Below are 16454 nucleotides of genomic sequence, written 5' to 3'. Positions count from 1 at the left end.
CTCTCAGCTTTGAGAGTCTCACAGTATCCCCAACCTGGAACTTGTAGCTTTGATTACCATTTCTCATTAATGTTGTGCCATACAGGTTCTTGAGAACTAATCTAACATTTTCTTCACAAACGTCAGCAGGCTTCATCTTAATAGACAGATGGTAGCTATGGTTGTACCCACGAACTAAATCTTGAATAACCTCAACATAGCGGTGGGTGTTGGCTGCTGTCAGATACCTCCACATTCGTGATTTAATTGTTTTATTAAACCTCTCAACGATACTCGCTTTGACATCATTTCCTGTAGCAAAATGTTTTATGTTGTACTTCTTCATCAACATTTCAAAATGTGAATTAAAAAACTCCTTCCCCTTGTCCGTTTGGACTTTTTGTGGTGTTCTTCCTTCTTTTAATATGTCTTCAAATGCTCGCTTTACCTCTATAGTGCTTTTATTTCTCAGCACGCGAATCCAGGCGTATTTGCTTAATACATCTATGCATGTTAACATAAATTTCATGTTATCGTTTTCCACGCTGTAAGCACTCATGTCAACCAAATCCAGCTGAAATTGTGAATTTATATCATGAATAATAACTCTATTTCTTTTAAAATGTATAGCTACAGGCCTGTGTAGCGAGTATGCATCCTGGGCGACCAGCCAGTCATCGGCCTCACCATTTTTGAGGATCTCCCCGGTTTTTTCCAAGTATGCTCTTTTCAAACCCTCTCTACCCACATAAGCACCAGGGTTTGCCGGGTCATAGTAAATACTTTTCATAACCTGTTCAGACATCGTAGTGTTCGAGCAATAATGAGAATTAATACATGTTTAACAATGTTTTATTTGAGTTTTCGAAATTACACAACCAATATATTCAGAAAAGTTACACAAACATTCAGATTTCTCATAGTCTTTGTTTATATACATGTTAACATGAGAACTGAAGCTACCCTGGCCTTAGACAACAGACTCTTTGCTTTCATCACACCATGACCCCGCTGCATCGCATACAACATCCTCATTAAATTTGTCCATGTACTCATCCCTGTTCTCACTCAGTCTCTGTGTGATGTTCGGCTCCAACTTGAGCTCGTGCAGAAAGTTCTCAGCGGCCTCGTGAACATCAGTCATCGGTGTGTGAAAACCAGATGCGTTCAAAGCCTTGACCAACACATGTTTCAGTCGCGGTGTTAAAACTGTCGCCACAATGTCATCATAATGGGCCTCAAAAAAATAATCAGGCGGTTCGAGACATGAATGTCTTGTCTGGCTCGGGTGGTCCACTTCGCATCCGATGCATGCTTTGTGTAGAATAGCCCCAACAACGTTTTCCAGAATCATACCCATTGTTGCTTTGATGATCTTTAAAATTTTTGGTGCAAGTTGTTTGTCCATTTTGTGATAACTCTTGTTAGCATTTGAAAGGTATAACAGGTTAAGAGGACCTAGTTGATCACCAACCCTGTCAATCCAATGGTAGTTTCTTGTAGGGTATGCTGGTGGAATCGAGCTGTCTGGGTCAGGGGTTCCGTAGAAGGCTTCAGCGTTGTCATCCCAGGCGTCACACAGCCAGTCCTCAGCCTTGGGTTCTTCAATCACCGCTTGGTTGTAATCTTGAGACATGTTTCGTAAAATCTTCCGACTGCTTGAATGTCACCGGCGGTCTGTCGGTTTTTATGCTGTGCTGATGAAGGTGTTGGCTTAAGGCGGGGCTTCGGGGTCTTAGGTCAGTCGATCATATTCTGATATTTTACGGAAATAACTCCAATCTGACAGAGTCATACTCTTTCAGCCCCTCGACAACTTTAAACAGTACATCTACTGTATTATGTGGGCCTTGTTTTGGCCCTAAATAAAACACTTTTCGAAAGGTGGCCCATAAACTGGCATTAAAAACCATTTGATCAGTCACACCAGCCTTAAACACTTGGCCTTCGGGTAATTCATAAAAGGCAACCTCCGGTTGTTCTGGGTTGAAGATGTATCCCCCGATCCGACCATCATCCAATTTCCACTCCTGTGCCACCATATCCGGGTGTAATTGATGGATTCGGGTTAAACTCTGCATCGGTTTCTTCGGGGCTGGCATGTTGATTGCATCTCTGCGGTCCATTTGCAATTTCTTACCAAATCGCTGAGCTGCGTTTAAGATGTTAGCTTTCACCGGTGTTTCAACCAAAACATTGATAGCAGCACAATCCTCCATGTTTTGTAATGTGTAGGTAAGTTTGCTCAGGCAAGACTGAATGACCAACCACGATGTCGGCGTGGTTTAAATACACATACCATGTCAGTCAACCCATAAAACATGAAAGGTTAACAAACACAGTTTGTATGCCAGCTGTTGCAACACTTGTCAGAAGATAAAACACCCGGGTTTTATATTTGTCAAACACCATTTGCTGTACACCAAACACCTTACTGCTGACACAACACTTATTTACTGCCTGGGAATTTAACATTCCGGAACCGGACATGCATACGTCACTCCTGAAGTCCCACCCTAACATACGTCATACAGGAAGTCCCACCCTACAAACCGGATGTCCCGCCCACCTGTCACATCAATATGGAAGTCCCGCCCCCCAGGGCCATAAATCACCATTCTGACACAATATACCCTACACTAACTACTGTTGTTTAATGGTCTCCAGCCGGCTAAGGATGTGGACCTCAGCTGCTGTTGACACACATGAAATATAGCTAAAATGTAGTGTATAAAATATATTACGTTTCAGTGTTTATCCTCATTACTCATAGCCACTTCTGCTGCCTCCTTTTTGGTCGGTGGGTCATTCTGTCACGCTGTTAGTTATGGAGACGGAGGCAAATGCAGAAGTCCATAGGGTTTCCCCTTTTTATTAAACAAACGAAGGAATAACGTAAATGAGTGCCGGGCACTACAAAAAGTCCAATGGCGCAGGAGCACAGGAGCACAGGAGCACAGGAGCACAGGAGCACAGGCACAACAGGTGTACACGACATATACACACACAATGACCCACAAGGACAAGGAGAAAAGGGCTGAACTACTACACTGAGAAAACGAGGAAAACAGAAACAGGTGGGGGCTAAAACACAGGTGAACTGAATATAACGTTGAACAGAAACAAGAACAGGAAAGACCATACAAGGACAAGACAAGGAAACACAGAAAACACGAAGCGGAATGGCCCCTTAAGGAAGGGGCCACCAGTCCTCCAGGGGCGGCTCGGGCCACCAGTCCTCCAGGGGCGGCTCGGGCCACCAGTCCTCCAGGGGCGGCTCGGGCGGACCCTGGGCAGCAGGGGGAGCAGGCGGACCCTGGGCTGCAGGGGGAGCTGGCGGACCCTGGGCTGCAGGGGGAGCTGGCGGACCCTGGGCTGCAGGGGGAGCTGGCGGACCCTGGGCTGCAGGGGGAGCTGGCGGACACTGGGCTGCAGGGGGAGCTGGCGGACACTGGGCTGCAGGGGGAGCTGGCGGACACTGGGCTGCAGGGGGAGCTGGCGGACACTGGGCTGCAGGGGGCGCTGGCGGACACTGGGCTGCAGGGGGCGCTGGCTGCCTCTCCAGGGCAGCAGGGGGCGCTGGCTGCCTCTCCAGGGCAGCAGGGGGCGCTGGCTGCCTCTCCAGGGCAGCAGGGGGCGCTGGCTGCCTCTCCAGGGCAGCAGGGGGCGCTGGCTGCCTCTCCAGGGCAGCAGGGGGCGCTGGCTGCCTCTCCAGGGCAGCAGGGGGCGCTGGCTGCCTCTCCAGGGCAGCAGGGGGCGCTGGCTGCCTCTCCAGGGCAGCAGGGGGCGCTGGCTGCCTCTCCAGGGCAGCAGGGGGCGCTGGCTGCCTCTCCAGGGCAGCAGGGGGCTGGACCGGTAGCGGAGCTGGAACAGGGACCGGGGCAGGCCGCGGGGCAGGCCGCGGGACCGGGGCAGGCCGCGGGACCGGGGCAGGCCGCGGGACCGGAGTAGGGACCGGAGTAGGGACCGGGGCACGCCGCGGGACAGGAGTAGGGACCGGGGCAGGCCGCGGGACAGGAGTAGGGACCGGGGCAGGCCGCGGGACCGGAGTAGGGACCGGGGCAGGCCGCAGGACCGGAGTAGGGACCGGAGTAGGGACCGGGGCAGGCCGCGGGACAGGAGTAGGGACCGGGGCAGGCCGCGGGACAGGAGTAGGGACCGGGGCAGGCCGCGGGACAGGAGTAGGGACCGGGGCTGACCGCGGGACAGGAGTAGGGACCGGGGCTGACCGCGGGACACGAGTAGGGACCGGGGCTGACCACGGGACACGAGTAGGGACCGGGGCAGGCCGCAGGACAGGAGTGGGGACCGGGGCAGGCCGCGGGACACGAGTAAAGGCCGGGGCAGGCCGCGGGACACGAGTAGAGGCCGGGGCAGGCCGCGGGACACGAGTAGAGGCCGGGGCAGGCCGCGGGACACGAGTAGAGGCCGGGGCAGGCCGCGGGACAGGAGTAGGGCCCTGGGCTGACCGCGGGACAGGAGTGGGTAGCGGGGTACGCCGAATGGCCCGCCTGCTACCACGCCAGGCCGCTCGGGGAACCTGGGAAATGAGACAGGGTGCCGACCGGAATGGGTCTCTGGGTCGGCTTTGCTGTGGCTGACGCGGGCTTACGCTGGGGGATGGCCACCGGGGAATCCAGCGGTCCAGGGGGTGACGGTAGGGGTCCTCCTCCTCGGAGTCGGAATCTGGCCATCCGAGGAGTTCCCCTACCGTCCACTTCTGCTGCCTCCTTTTTGGTCGGTGGGTCATTCTGTCACGCTGTTAGGTATGGAGACGGAGGCAAATGCAGAAGTCCATAGGGTTTCCCCTTTTTATTAAACAAACGAAGGAATAACGTAAATGAGTGCCGGGCACTACAAAAAGTCCAATGGCACAGGCGCAACAGGCGCAACAGGCGCAACAGGCGCAACAGGCGCAACAGGCGCAACAGGCGCAACAGGCGCAACAGGCGCAACAGGCGCAACAGGCGCAACAGGCGCAACAGGCGCAACAGGCGCAACAGGCGCAACAGGCACAACAGGCACAACAGGCACAACAGGCACAACAGGCACAACAGGCACAACAGGCACAACAGGCACAACAGGCACAACAGGCGTACACGACATACACACACACAATGACCCACAAGGACAAGGAGAAAAGGGCTGAACTAAATACACTGAGAAAACGAGGAAAACAGAAACAGGTGGGGGCTAAAACACAGGTGAACTGAATATAACGTTGAACAGAAACAAGAACAGGAAAGACCATACAAGGACAAGACAAGGAAACACAGAAAACACGAAGCGGAATGGCCCCTTAAGGAAGGGACCATTACACATACAAGGACAAGACAAGGAAACACAGAAGACACGCAGCGGAATGGCCCCTTAAGGAAGGGACCATCACAACTGACCTTAGTTATTGACAATAGTTAATGACAAAAGTTATGAAAATATGTGATGGTTGTGGGATGTTTTTCCTAAATCTGTGGCACAGAATGCCCCTATGGATTTGTCAGTTAGTGCTCACCAGAGTAGGGAATGGTATTGGTCATTTCTCCCCCTCGCCATGTTGGTCTGTAGGCCAGGCTTGAAGAGGGCTCCTCTGTTCGCCTCATGTTGAGAGATGGTGCGGGGGGTGGAGGGAGGTGAGGAGGGACTGCCGTTCCTGGCCCATAGTGAGTTGGGTGGTGTGAGAGAGTGGGACATTTTTTTTTTATTAAATGGTAGTCATCTGTTAACCATGACTTATAATACACTTTGGGGCCTTCCAATTCACTAATATTTCAGAAATCAGTCCCTACCTTGAGTAACTCTCCTCATGTTAAATGCAGGTGCAGGGAGTTGAGGTGGTGAAGGGTGTTGTGGTCTGGCCCCATTGTCAGGTGCTAAGGGAGAGAAATTGCTATTAAATGGTTGTGATCTGTTAACCAATGGTATGCTGCGAGCTACAGGGCCAAACAAAAAATCTCTGGTCATGGGGAACTTGAATTTGTATGTTTCAACATTTTGGTATGAACTACCTATTTCAACCCCATGAATGGATTGCCATTGAAAAACAATTAATCTAGACAGGTCCCCTTTACTTAGACAGTTTCCTCCAGGTTGAGGAGTAGTGACTCTGCTGCCTGGCACTCGGTGAGATGGTGGAGCTGGAGGAATGGATACAAGGAGAGGGGAATATCTTTAGCACTAACAAGGTAAACCATATCTATATTATTAATATTATGATTTTGTTATTTTGATGTTAAGAGATTATTCCTTACTCTGCCAGTGTAATTGGTTTGGGCTTGAGGCTCCAACTGATACACCAGCCGAGTTGGAAGGTCGTGGCGACCTCAGAGAAGCTAAGTTACAATTTTCTGGCTCTTCTTCACTCTCATCAGAGTCCCCAAAACGATGGCTGTTAAGTAACCATATCATTTTGGTTATTGCAATCCCAAAATTGCCAAATATACATATAATACATATAGTATTTTTGAATGCTACAGGAAATAACCTTCCTATTACTGTAGAAACATAACAAAAACAAGACCGAACCCACTTACATTGGCTTCCTGACTCGTTTCTCTGGCAGCTCACCCTCCTGCTCTGCCTCAGACTGTAGCTCAGAGGTTTTGCAGCCGGTCTGATATTGATTCATTAGCCTGATGGCGTCTTTGTAGTTGTCTAAAATGAAATATGTTAAAATGAACATGAGTTTCAAATTAGCTGTAGAGCTGCACAGAATATTATTATTGATGATGATAATTGTTAGTATCATTATTATTATTATCTTTATTTAACCAGGTTGGTCTCGTTGAGAACACAATATCTCTTACAAGAGAGACCAGGCCAAGAATAGCATCAACAGATATAAATTGAACATTTTAAACAATGCAAGGCAAATACAATTTCATGTGCATTTTCAGAAAACAGAAATAATAGGTTATTCCAAGCATAAGGAGAAGCAACCATGAAATTATTTTTAAACAATAATTTTATGAATTGGCATACCACAAGTTCTGACGACCTTTACGTCATATCTTGGCCAGTCTGGCTCATGCTTCTCCTCGTTAGCAGCTGCCCGTTTCACACGTTTAGTGCTCTTAAAGATGGGCCAGTAAACCATCCCGTCATCATACCAGTCAACTGGCACAAAAGCAATGTCCTCGCTTGCCTGAAATTCAATTAAATGAAAAGGCATCCTTAATGTAGAAAGAAAAAGGGTATTTATTAATCATCAAAAAAGGAATAACATGGACTAAAGCATGCACAAGTATAGGCCTACAATGTATACAAATAAGCAAGTAAGATGGGCTGAAAGTTAACCTGAATGGTGCCCCAAGGTGGGAAGAAGTATAAGGAAGGAAAAAGTACAGGTCATAATGGTCAAGTAGAACTTCACCTCAACCGTAGAGTACTATTGCATTTTTTTGGCAGAATGTGTTGGGGTGTTGTTTCATAATCTCACAAAAATAATTGAATAATGCTAATAATATAATGGACTATGTACGGTCAATGGTTTAGAGAATTGTGGGACATGTCAATGCATGTTAAATTCAGCATAAAATATCATTTCCCCATGGCATTTTGAGGGACAATATTTCATCTCGTATTTTGAAAACATGAATTAATGGGTGTTGTGTATGCATGGAGAAATACCAACTTTTGTGAAATACTTACAGCAAATTTTCATCCAGAGTAATGTACACGTCATCAAAATCTGCCTCCAATTCCATGTCATCTTCAGTAACAACTTGCACCTCTGGCATTGCATGTGCAGCTGAAGAGGGTGGGGCAGTGTTCTCAGAAAGAACTCAGTCATCTGCCCCTATTCCTGTCCATGTCAGTCGTCTGTCCTAATTTGATGATGCCTTTTTGAACGTCTACACGTGTCCTTCGTCTTAAGGTTGATAAGGAGACAGGCACAGTCTTTCTATTCATTTTTGTTCTAAAAAAAAAAGAGATACATTTCAGAAAGACACGTTTATCAGGTGTGTAAAAGTTATCATTTCTAATGTTGTATTTAAATAAAAACATTGTTGAATAGTGGTGTTGTCTGTTTCATTGCTACAAACTAGACTGTTTATGAGACCCCAGATGAAACAAGAAATACCAGTGCCAATTTATCAGCAATAGGTTTGCATCGCAAACGTGAACTCAAACATATAACTATATATAGGCATTATCAATACTTGCAAAATGATGCAATCGCGCCTAGCAGCATGCTAGCTAGCAGCTACATGCTGCTAACATAGCATAAGCTACATATGGATAGCAGCGACACATTAAAACAGACCAAACCAGTCTTTATCACACTACCATAACATATTCTGCCAAAATGACTATCCCATTTTAAATAAAATGGGCTACAATATCATCATAATCTCTCAGCTAACAATAGCATGTTGCACAAAAGTCCTAATATCAAACAACGTCATTACAATCATTATACATGATGATTAAAAAAACACAAAGGCCTATGTTTGCTGTGAATGTCGCTCCAGTGTCGGACAGTAGAATTCACCGCGCTTCCCGGAGGCGGAGCGGATCCGACACGGGTCCAGTGTGGGACAGTAGAATTCACCGCGCTGCCCGGAGGCGGAGCGGATCCTCTGGGCGGTGCCAAAACGAATGTGACAGTCGGATCCGCTTAAGAGTCTACTGCTGTGTGGGTAGCTAGGTACACCGCGCACATTGTTGTAGTTCACATTATTAGATAGAAACACAATTTGCTTACCTACGCATATAACTAAGCTAGCTTACTTGATTTCGAGATAGAATTTGTGTACTCACCTTATGTTCTATGAAAATAATTTTGTAGCAAAAATATCTTGTCGCCAAATAAGGTCCGTAAATAAATGGTCATGGAAAAGATTGTGCAGGATTGTACAAAGAAAAACCCATAGAACCGCCAATCGTAGACACATTTCCTGGCCACAGATTTCTTTCGATCGTTCACACGTACAGCCGACCTCCACTTGATGCTTTAAACCGCTTTCGATCTTACGATCTTATGCCGACATCGGCAAGACGTATGTGTGCTATCTGGGTATGAGCAGTGTCCCAGAAGGAATTCCAGTATGAGACATAAAACAACAGAAAACAGACTGGGAAATGCTCCGGTAGAGAAGCGGTAGCCAAAGTGCGCCAGCGTACTCTCACACTGGAAATCAATCTTTTTCCGTAGGGTGAACCTAGCCAGAAGGAGTGTGTTTTTTTTACAAACATAATGTGAAACACTGGATGTTTATAAACCTGCATATACAACAGTTTGTACTAGTGGTTATTTAGGGACCATAACAATGGGAAAGTCTGTTCTTAAGGCCCATCTCATGTTACAATACAAAATGGGCAAAAACTATCAAAAAATTTAAGTCTTGACCCCTTCTATTTACCTTACCCAAAAAAGCAAGATTTCACACACGAAATTCTGTGCTTGTGGAAAACTCCATGCCACACACGCATTGTAAAACATAAAAGGTTAACACCCACAGGTTGTGTGACATCTGTTGTAGCACATAAAATGCTGGGGGTTTAGCATTGCTGAAAGCTGGCACCCTTTTGTTAAACATTAAACATCTTGCCGCTGATATAACTCCTATTTATTGCGTGGGAATTTAACTTTCCGGAACCCTATGACCAATTTGTTAAACATCAAACATCTTTCCGCTGGTGTAATGCCTATTAATTGCCTGGGAATTTAACATTCCAGAAACCTAAGACCCATTTCTTAAGCATCAAATATCTTGCACCCACTTGTCTGTGGGGTTTATCAATCGTTGTAAAACATCAGACATGCACACAACAATCCAATCATAAATTATAAAGTCACCGGACATGCATACATCATTCTGGAAGTCCCACCCTAACACACGTCATACAGGAAGTCCATATGTCACACCAAATGTCCCATCTACCAATCTGGATGTCAAATATAATTGGAAGCCCCGCCCCCAGGATCAAGTGACAGAATATACCCTACATTAACTACTACCATTCTCTGTATAGGTCTGTTTCTAGTAGGGATGGGCACGGTTAGTTTAATATTCAAATAACCGCAATTAAGTTAGTATTTGAGTACTTGTGTGTGTATTCATTCTTGCTTTGCAAATCTTTTTTACATTCATGTGTTTTTGTGTTTGAAATGAATAGACCTGAACATGATTTTTCTAAACACTAATGAAATTCCAAATCTCAAAATGTTACATACAATGATATAACATGACATTTAAGAATGTTATCCAGATTTAGTTTTAGATGCTGATAAATATTTATGATACTGATTAATTAATGTTAAACAATCCAAATATGCACCAAGCTTGATTCCTGGGTGACTGCCTTCAGTCTAAACAGACAACTTCTGATATTTGCTTAAACCATTCTTAAACTGTGTCAGCTGTTCTCACCTATCTTGTCAAAGAAATTAATTAGCAGTTGTTTTCCCACAGTTTGCATTCTTTCTCTATCCTTTCTTTCCTTTTTTGGTACCTTGATTTTCCTTTCTTGGGGAAGCTCTATTATAGTATCATATCATGACTCTATCATAATAGTAGTCACTCAGCTCAATTAGCTGCCTTTAGAGACAAATCCTGGTGCAGGGGTTGACTAAACAAATTTGTGCTTTTTGAAAGGGGTGAGAGTGGCCTCAGAGACCCTCCACTACCTTTTTAGGATACACATTTCAGTCAATTAACCAATTTATTCAGCCTATTTACATTTTGTTATGACGCTAATTACTTAGAAATAAAAATTATCAACATAAACACATTTTCATTTCGAGATATTCTGGGGCTCAAGGTTGTAACAACTCTGTGCTACTTGGCAGCTATGCAGTGTAGACGGACTAAGTATATCAGTCATCTGTCAGTAGAATATTACATCAAACAAAAAATCCTCTCTCCAGACCCCACATTGTCTGACAATTCATACGGTTTCCTCATTCGCCATCTACAAAGAAACAAAACTGACTTCATGGCCATTGCTGGACCACCTGGTGTAGTTGGTGCTGTAGATGGGACACATTATTGCACCCTACAAAACTGAACACACATTTCTTTACAAGCTGCCAGACATGTAAGAGGCTGACAATTAGCTGAACATATCTTGACAACTCAGCATATCATTCTTGTTTTCATATTTTATCAGTGACACTTTGCCTAGATTTTTATTTGACTATCTTTATTTCAATATAACAACATGCCACATCCTTCTACATTACTGCTATGATGAATTCACTGACTGAGAATCCTCCCCTATCAGCCAATCACTGTGGGCATACAGTAGTAAGTAAGCTTGTTCATGGAACACAACGTCATCCATAGCAACAGGGTCAACTCCATCCATTCTCTTAGCTTAAGACTTCTCCCCATTCCTTAGTAAACGTTGATCTCAGCAGTTTGTGAATAGGTTTTAAGAAGAAACTCTTAGCTAGAAACCTTTATTGCTGTTTAGGAGGGCTCTTAGTGGTAGTCTATCTTGAATAAAACCAAATGCCTAATTAGTTTTGTCAACGGCGCGGTTCGAACGACGGTTGCCTGCGTGGCGGTCCGCGTCTCTAACCACAACACTATATAACAATGGGTAGTCACTCAGTCAGCCACTCACTCACTCAAATACTCACTCACTCAGTAAGAGATATTCGCTCATCTTGACCAGCTCTCCTTATGCAGTCTGGGGAAAATATATCTTCTTCTAGTGTAATCGTATGATCTAGTTGACATAATAATGTTTGGCTTGTGTGCCATAGGAAATGTTATTTTCAGCTACTTTGTTGGTGATGTAGCTAAAAATACAACTCCTATAAACTTCCACCATCCCTAGTTATCTGGCGCCTTTCCATTTTGTTAAATTACATTATATTTCCTTTTTATTTTTGTTAAAAATAACACATCATATTGTTTTCTAGTGTTTAATAGAAAGTTGTAACCACTTTGCTTGCATTTGGATGAAGAAAAGACTGATCAATTTTGATACTGTTGTGGAATATTCTTCAATGGCTGAGTCAATCATCTGATCTCAACCTGATCGAGTATGCATTTAATTTGCTGAAGACAAAACCTAAGGCAGAAAGACCAACGAACAAACAACAACTGAAGACAGCTGCATTAAAGACCTGGCAAAGCACCACAAAGGAGGATACCCAGTGTTTAGTGATGTCCATGCGTTCCAGACTTCAAGTAGTCATTGCCTGCAAAGGATTCTCGACAAAGTATTAAAAATGAACAGTTAATTATGATTGTATTCATTTTTCTAATTACATTTGAGCCCCTGAAATAAGGGGGCTGTGTATGACAACGGTTCCCTAAACGTTTCATACAATATTTTTTTTCAACAACTTGAATTAAATCTGAAAGTCTGCATTTTAATTGCATGTCGGTTGTTTCATTTGAAATCCATTGTGGTAGCGTACAGAGACAAAATTATGAAAATTGTGTCAGTGTCCAAATATTTTCTTGGTCCATTTCTCAAACCGCTAGAAACTAGTGCATTGGACATGGTTTTCAATAGTATGTTATTGTTAGAATACTATTCGGTTAACCTGTCACGGTTTGGTGGGTGGCAGAAGTAAGCACAGGCAGGGTTGTGGTTCAAAAGGGCGAAAAGCAGATTTATTGAGCCAAATCAAAAGGGAACAACACACAAATGTACAGGGTTCTATGGACAAATAATAACCAACCTCACACAGATGTAAAACAATAACCTATATACACATGTTAACGAGGCAATAGGACACAGGTGCACGTAAACAGAGTTGGGATTAATGGGACTAATAACCTACAGAACTAGACAATGCTTGCTCTAGCATTTTGGGGGCCCTAAGCAAATTTTTATTTGGGGCCTCCTCTCCCCAATCGGTTGAGGGCTCCCTAGCAGCCGGAGGCCGCTAGCGGTCCGGGACCCTAAGTTACCGCTTATGTTGCTTATGCCTGGAGCCGGCCCTGGAACTAGAAAACAATATTTATCAAGACATGACATTGAGTTTATGGGTTAAGGATGAAAAGCAAGGAAACATTTATACTGGGTTATGATCACCCTGATGAAGTCGCATTCAAGTCGCTTTGTGTTTTTTATGATCATCAATCCAGCATATTAAAGGTTTTTTAACAATAAATCCTCATGATTGCCTGGAATTTTATTTAATTCAAGATCTACTAAAAGATTTACAATTCTGGAATACCTGACACGCTCTTGCCACACTTTTAATAACATTGAGTTTATTGGATAAAAGAGTCTAAAGAAGCTAAATATCTAAGCTAGCCAGCAATACAATGCAAACAATAAGGGATAAAAATACATGTAGGGAGATTTTTGCTTGGAACAAGACAAATTACACTAGGTAAGACTTCTTGAAACAAGCACACAAGAACAAATTAAGGCATCTGAAAATGGCAGCTATCTTGATGGCCAACCTGGTCTCAGGAACCTACGTAGACTATTTTATTAAAATCCATGGCAGACAATTTCTTATGATATGTGACGTTACGTTAGGTTACATTACAATGCACCACCAAAACGTATGATACATAACAAAATTATTAAAACGTAACATATCTTACGAACGCTGTTACAATGTATCAAATGTTACGAGCGCTATTAAAACGTAAAATAACTTATGAACGGCAGATAAACGTATGATATTTACGAACGCTATGAAAGACGATTTTTTTTAACAACATTTTTCGTACCAGCAACATTTGGATGAGAAACCAGTCGCCTTACCCGCTGCCCCACACTAGACATGGGAATATAGGATAAGTAACAGCAATAGCAAAGTCACTAGAATATGTTATAAAAGCATTTTATCGTTAACGTTACGTTAACGTTAGGCATCACAGAACTGAGGTTAGGGTTAAGGTTAGATCTCACAGCACCAAGGTTAAGGTTAGGGTTAAGGTTTGGCCTACGATTAGGAAACAAAAAAGGTTAGGTTAAGGTTTGGTTAGGGTTACATCTCACAGCTCTGGGGTTCAGGTTAGGGTTTGGGTTAAGGTTAGGTATCACAGCACTGGGGTTAAAGTTAGGGTTATGGTTTGGGTTAGGATTACAGGTAGCACCTGTCTAAGATGCGGAAGGTCGCCTGTAACCATGGTTACTGCTTTCTTTTTCTCCATTCCAACTCTAATGTTATTTTACTGCACATAATATATCTTACGAAATTCTCTGCCTAAAATGTACGTAAAATTGTCTACGTCATCCTTCTGACACCATGTTGCAATGGCAGCAATTCAAACTTAAATGTTATCCAGATTTAGTTAACTTTTAATTTGCCACGTTCAAAGATCATCAATTTAAATGAAAATTGATGGAGTTCATTCAAGAGATTTTAATTTTCACTGCAGGTGTTACGTTAGTTGGCAAATGCTGGCTTTTCGCCAATATTATGTGTACGATATCTCCCTTGTTGTTCCCGTGTGTGTAGCATTGGAGGTGGAGTCATGGCAGTTTTCCTGTGATGTCACTATGGGTGGGTACAGGGTACTATCTGCAGTGGAAAACCAACCGAGGCAAGCCGTGTAGAGCCGAGACGAGCAGGGAAAAGCTTTTTTCCCCACCTGTCTAGCCTTAACCTGCCGCAATTGTGTGCCTTCACTGCACTGACATATTGTAATTACGTTACTGTAATGAAGAGAAGGAACAACAGCCATTGCGCGGACCGGGTTGAAGTTAGTTTTAGGTTGGATATTCAACATACAATCGGCAACTCCTGCTGCTTCTGCCGCTGAAACTACTAAGAAGTTGTCGCTAAAGATTAACGAATGTATTTCGAATATCCAACCTTAAACTAACTTCAATGGCTGTTGTTCCTTCTCTTCATTAGAGTAACGTAATTGATATATTTACATCTGAGGAAGCCAGGACAAGCCAGGACAAATAGCATGATTGAATCCTTACAATATGTCAGTGCAGTGAAGGCACACAATTGGGCAGGTTAAGGCTAGACAGTTGGGGAAAAAAGCGCCGTCACTTACCAATATACAATCCAATCAGATATACAAATCAGCACCACAAAAATAGAGCTTATTTATTCTTACCTTTTCCTTGGACGAGACCAAAGTGCTGCTGCGTTTGATATCGCAAAGACTGCCGTGATGGTCTTGTGTAGCGTGAGCTGCTCGGCCTGTAGCACTGACTTGTCCCATACAGAAAATACATGTATTTTAAATATATTTTTGAATACATTTGGAAAATATATTTCCGAACACATTTGGAAAATATATTCCTGAATACATTTGGTAAATATATGTAAAAAATGTTTGAAATTGGCCGCGTAAATATATCTGTAAAAATTTCTTTATTGCATTTTTAAAAAGCATGTCAAAATATATCATAAGGTGCTAATTTGAACCTGCAACCTTTTGTTCCACAGTTAGGTAAGCTGACCTCTACTCCAAACAGGGATATATTAACAGGGAAGAAGCAAGTATTGGTATTACCAAGTTCACTTTAGTACGTTAGTCTATATTTGTGACTAAGATAATATGTATTTTGGTAATGCACATCTATAAAATGTGTTTCAAACTTAAATGTGATATAATCAATACGTCGGTAATTACATTTCATCTTTTTACTTTCACAGGACCTGAAAAAAGCATTTTAATACGGGCTTCAAAATACATTTTGTAATGTATTTTCTATAATTGCAAAAATATATTTATTTTCCATATGGGGTGAGTTGCCTCCTGGTCTGAAAAGTAGTCTCATTTCACTTTCTGCCGTGCTGTGAACAATGTTAGGTGCAGATGAGCATGTCCTTTGCTGCTCAATGGAAGAAATAGTATCAGAGCATGTTAAAATAGTTCTTAAAACTCCAATGGCTCGCTGCAAAGCGTTCGTCTCATCTCCGTCCATGCTGATCGTGACCTGAACAAGACTCTGCTCGAGTTTCTCAGCCAATCACAGGGTGAGGTTGACAGCCAATCACATCGCGAGAAATGTTCTGCCATCCGTTTCAACTATACTCCTTCCGTTTCCACTATACTTTGTCTCTCACATACATATATTTTCTTTACACATGCATACATTTTCTGCTTATATATGTGCATGAGATCAAAAATGTAGGAATATGTATGTTAAATTTAGAAGTATGAGAGAAAAATATATTTGTGTGTGAGCTAAAATATAGAAAAATAAGAGTAAAATATATGAATGTGTGAGTTAAAAATATATTCTTATGAGAGAAAAAACTGTATGTATGTTAGAGTGAAAATATATGTATGTGAAAGGAGAATGTATGTATGTGAGAGTGAAAATATATGTATGTGAAAGGAGAATGTATGTGAGAGTGAAAATATATGTATGTGAAAGGAGAATGTATGTATGTGTGAGAGTGAAAATATATGTATGTGAAAGGAGAATGTATGTATATGAGAGTGAAAATATATGTATGTGAAATGTGAATGTATGTATGTGAGAGTGAAAATATATGTATGTGAAATAAGAATGTATGTATGTGAGAGTGAAAATATATGTATGTGAAAGGAGAATGTACGTATGTGAGAGTATCAGAA

General features: G+C 43.1%; 1 protein-coding gene across 4 annotated transcripts; it reads right to left on the bottom strand.

Annotated features, from left to right (window-relative positions):
- Positions 1–5292: 5292 nt before the first annotated feature.
- Positions 5293–8972, bottom strand: LOC114839555. Of its 4 annotated transcripts, none has more exons than XM_034293503.1 (8): positions 8740–8972; positions 7627–7894; positions 6958–7120; positions 6510–6630; positions 6228–6364; positions 5985–6113; positions 5766–5849; positions 5293–5629 (listed from the first exon to the last, which is right to left on the bottom strand). In XM_034293503.1, the coding sequence occupies exons 3-8, from the start codon at positions 7070–7072 to the stop codon at positions 5481–5483; spliced, it is 735 nt and encodes a 244-aa protein (XP_034149394.1). In that variant the 5' UTR covers positions 7073–7120; positions 7627–7894; positions 8740–8972; the 3' UTR covers positions 5293–5480. The 4 variants fall into 4 exon arrangements, with proteins under 4 accessions (XP_034149394.1, XP_034149395.1, XP_034149392.1 ...); XM_034293504.1 differs by having other exon boundaries at positions 6048–6113; XM_034293501.1 differs by having other exon boundaries at positions 5766–6113.
- Positions 8973–16454: the final 7482 nt, after the last annotated feature.

Source organism: Esox lucius, chromosome 7, assembly GCF_011004845.1.
Source record: "Esox lucius isolate fEsoLuc1 chromosome 7, fEsoLuc1.pri, whole genome shotgun sequence".
Classification (NCBI taxonomy): Eukaryota; Metazoa; Chordata; class Actinopteri; order Esociformes; family Esocidae; genus Esox; species Esox lucius.
This window is presented reverse-complemented; position numbering and strand designations above follow the sequence as displayed.

Bases quoted from the DNA above. Each gene is read 5' to 3' on its own strand.
- LOC114839555 (XM_034293501.1), bottom strand. From the start codon at position 7,072: ATGGTTTACTGGCCCATCTTTAAGAGCACTAAACGTGTGAAACGGGCA. The intron at 6,631-6,957 runs GTATGCCAATTC...ATTTCATTTTAG, and splicing joins AAAGGTCGTCAGAACTTGTG to ACAACTACAAAGACGCCATC. The intron at 5,630-5,765 runs GTAGGGACTGAT...ACTATGGGCCAG, and splicing joins CATGAGGAGAGTTACTCAAG to GAACGGCAGTCCCTCCTCAC.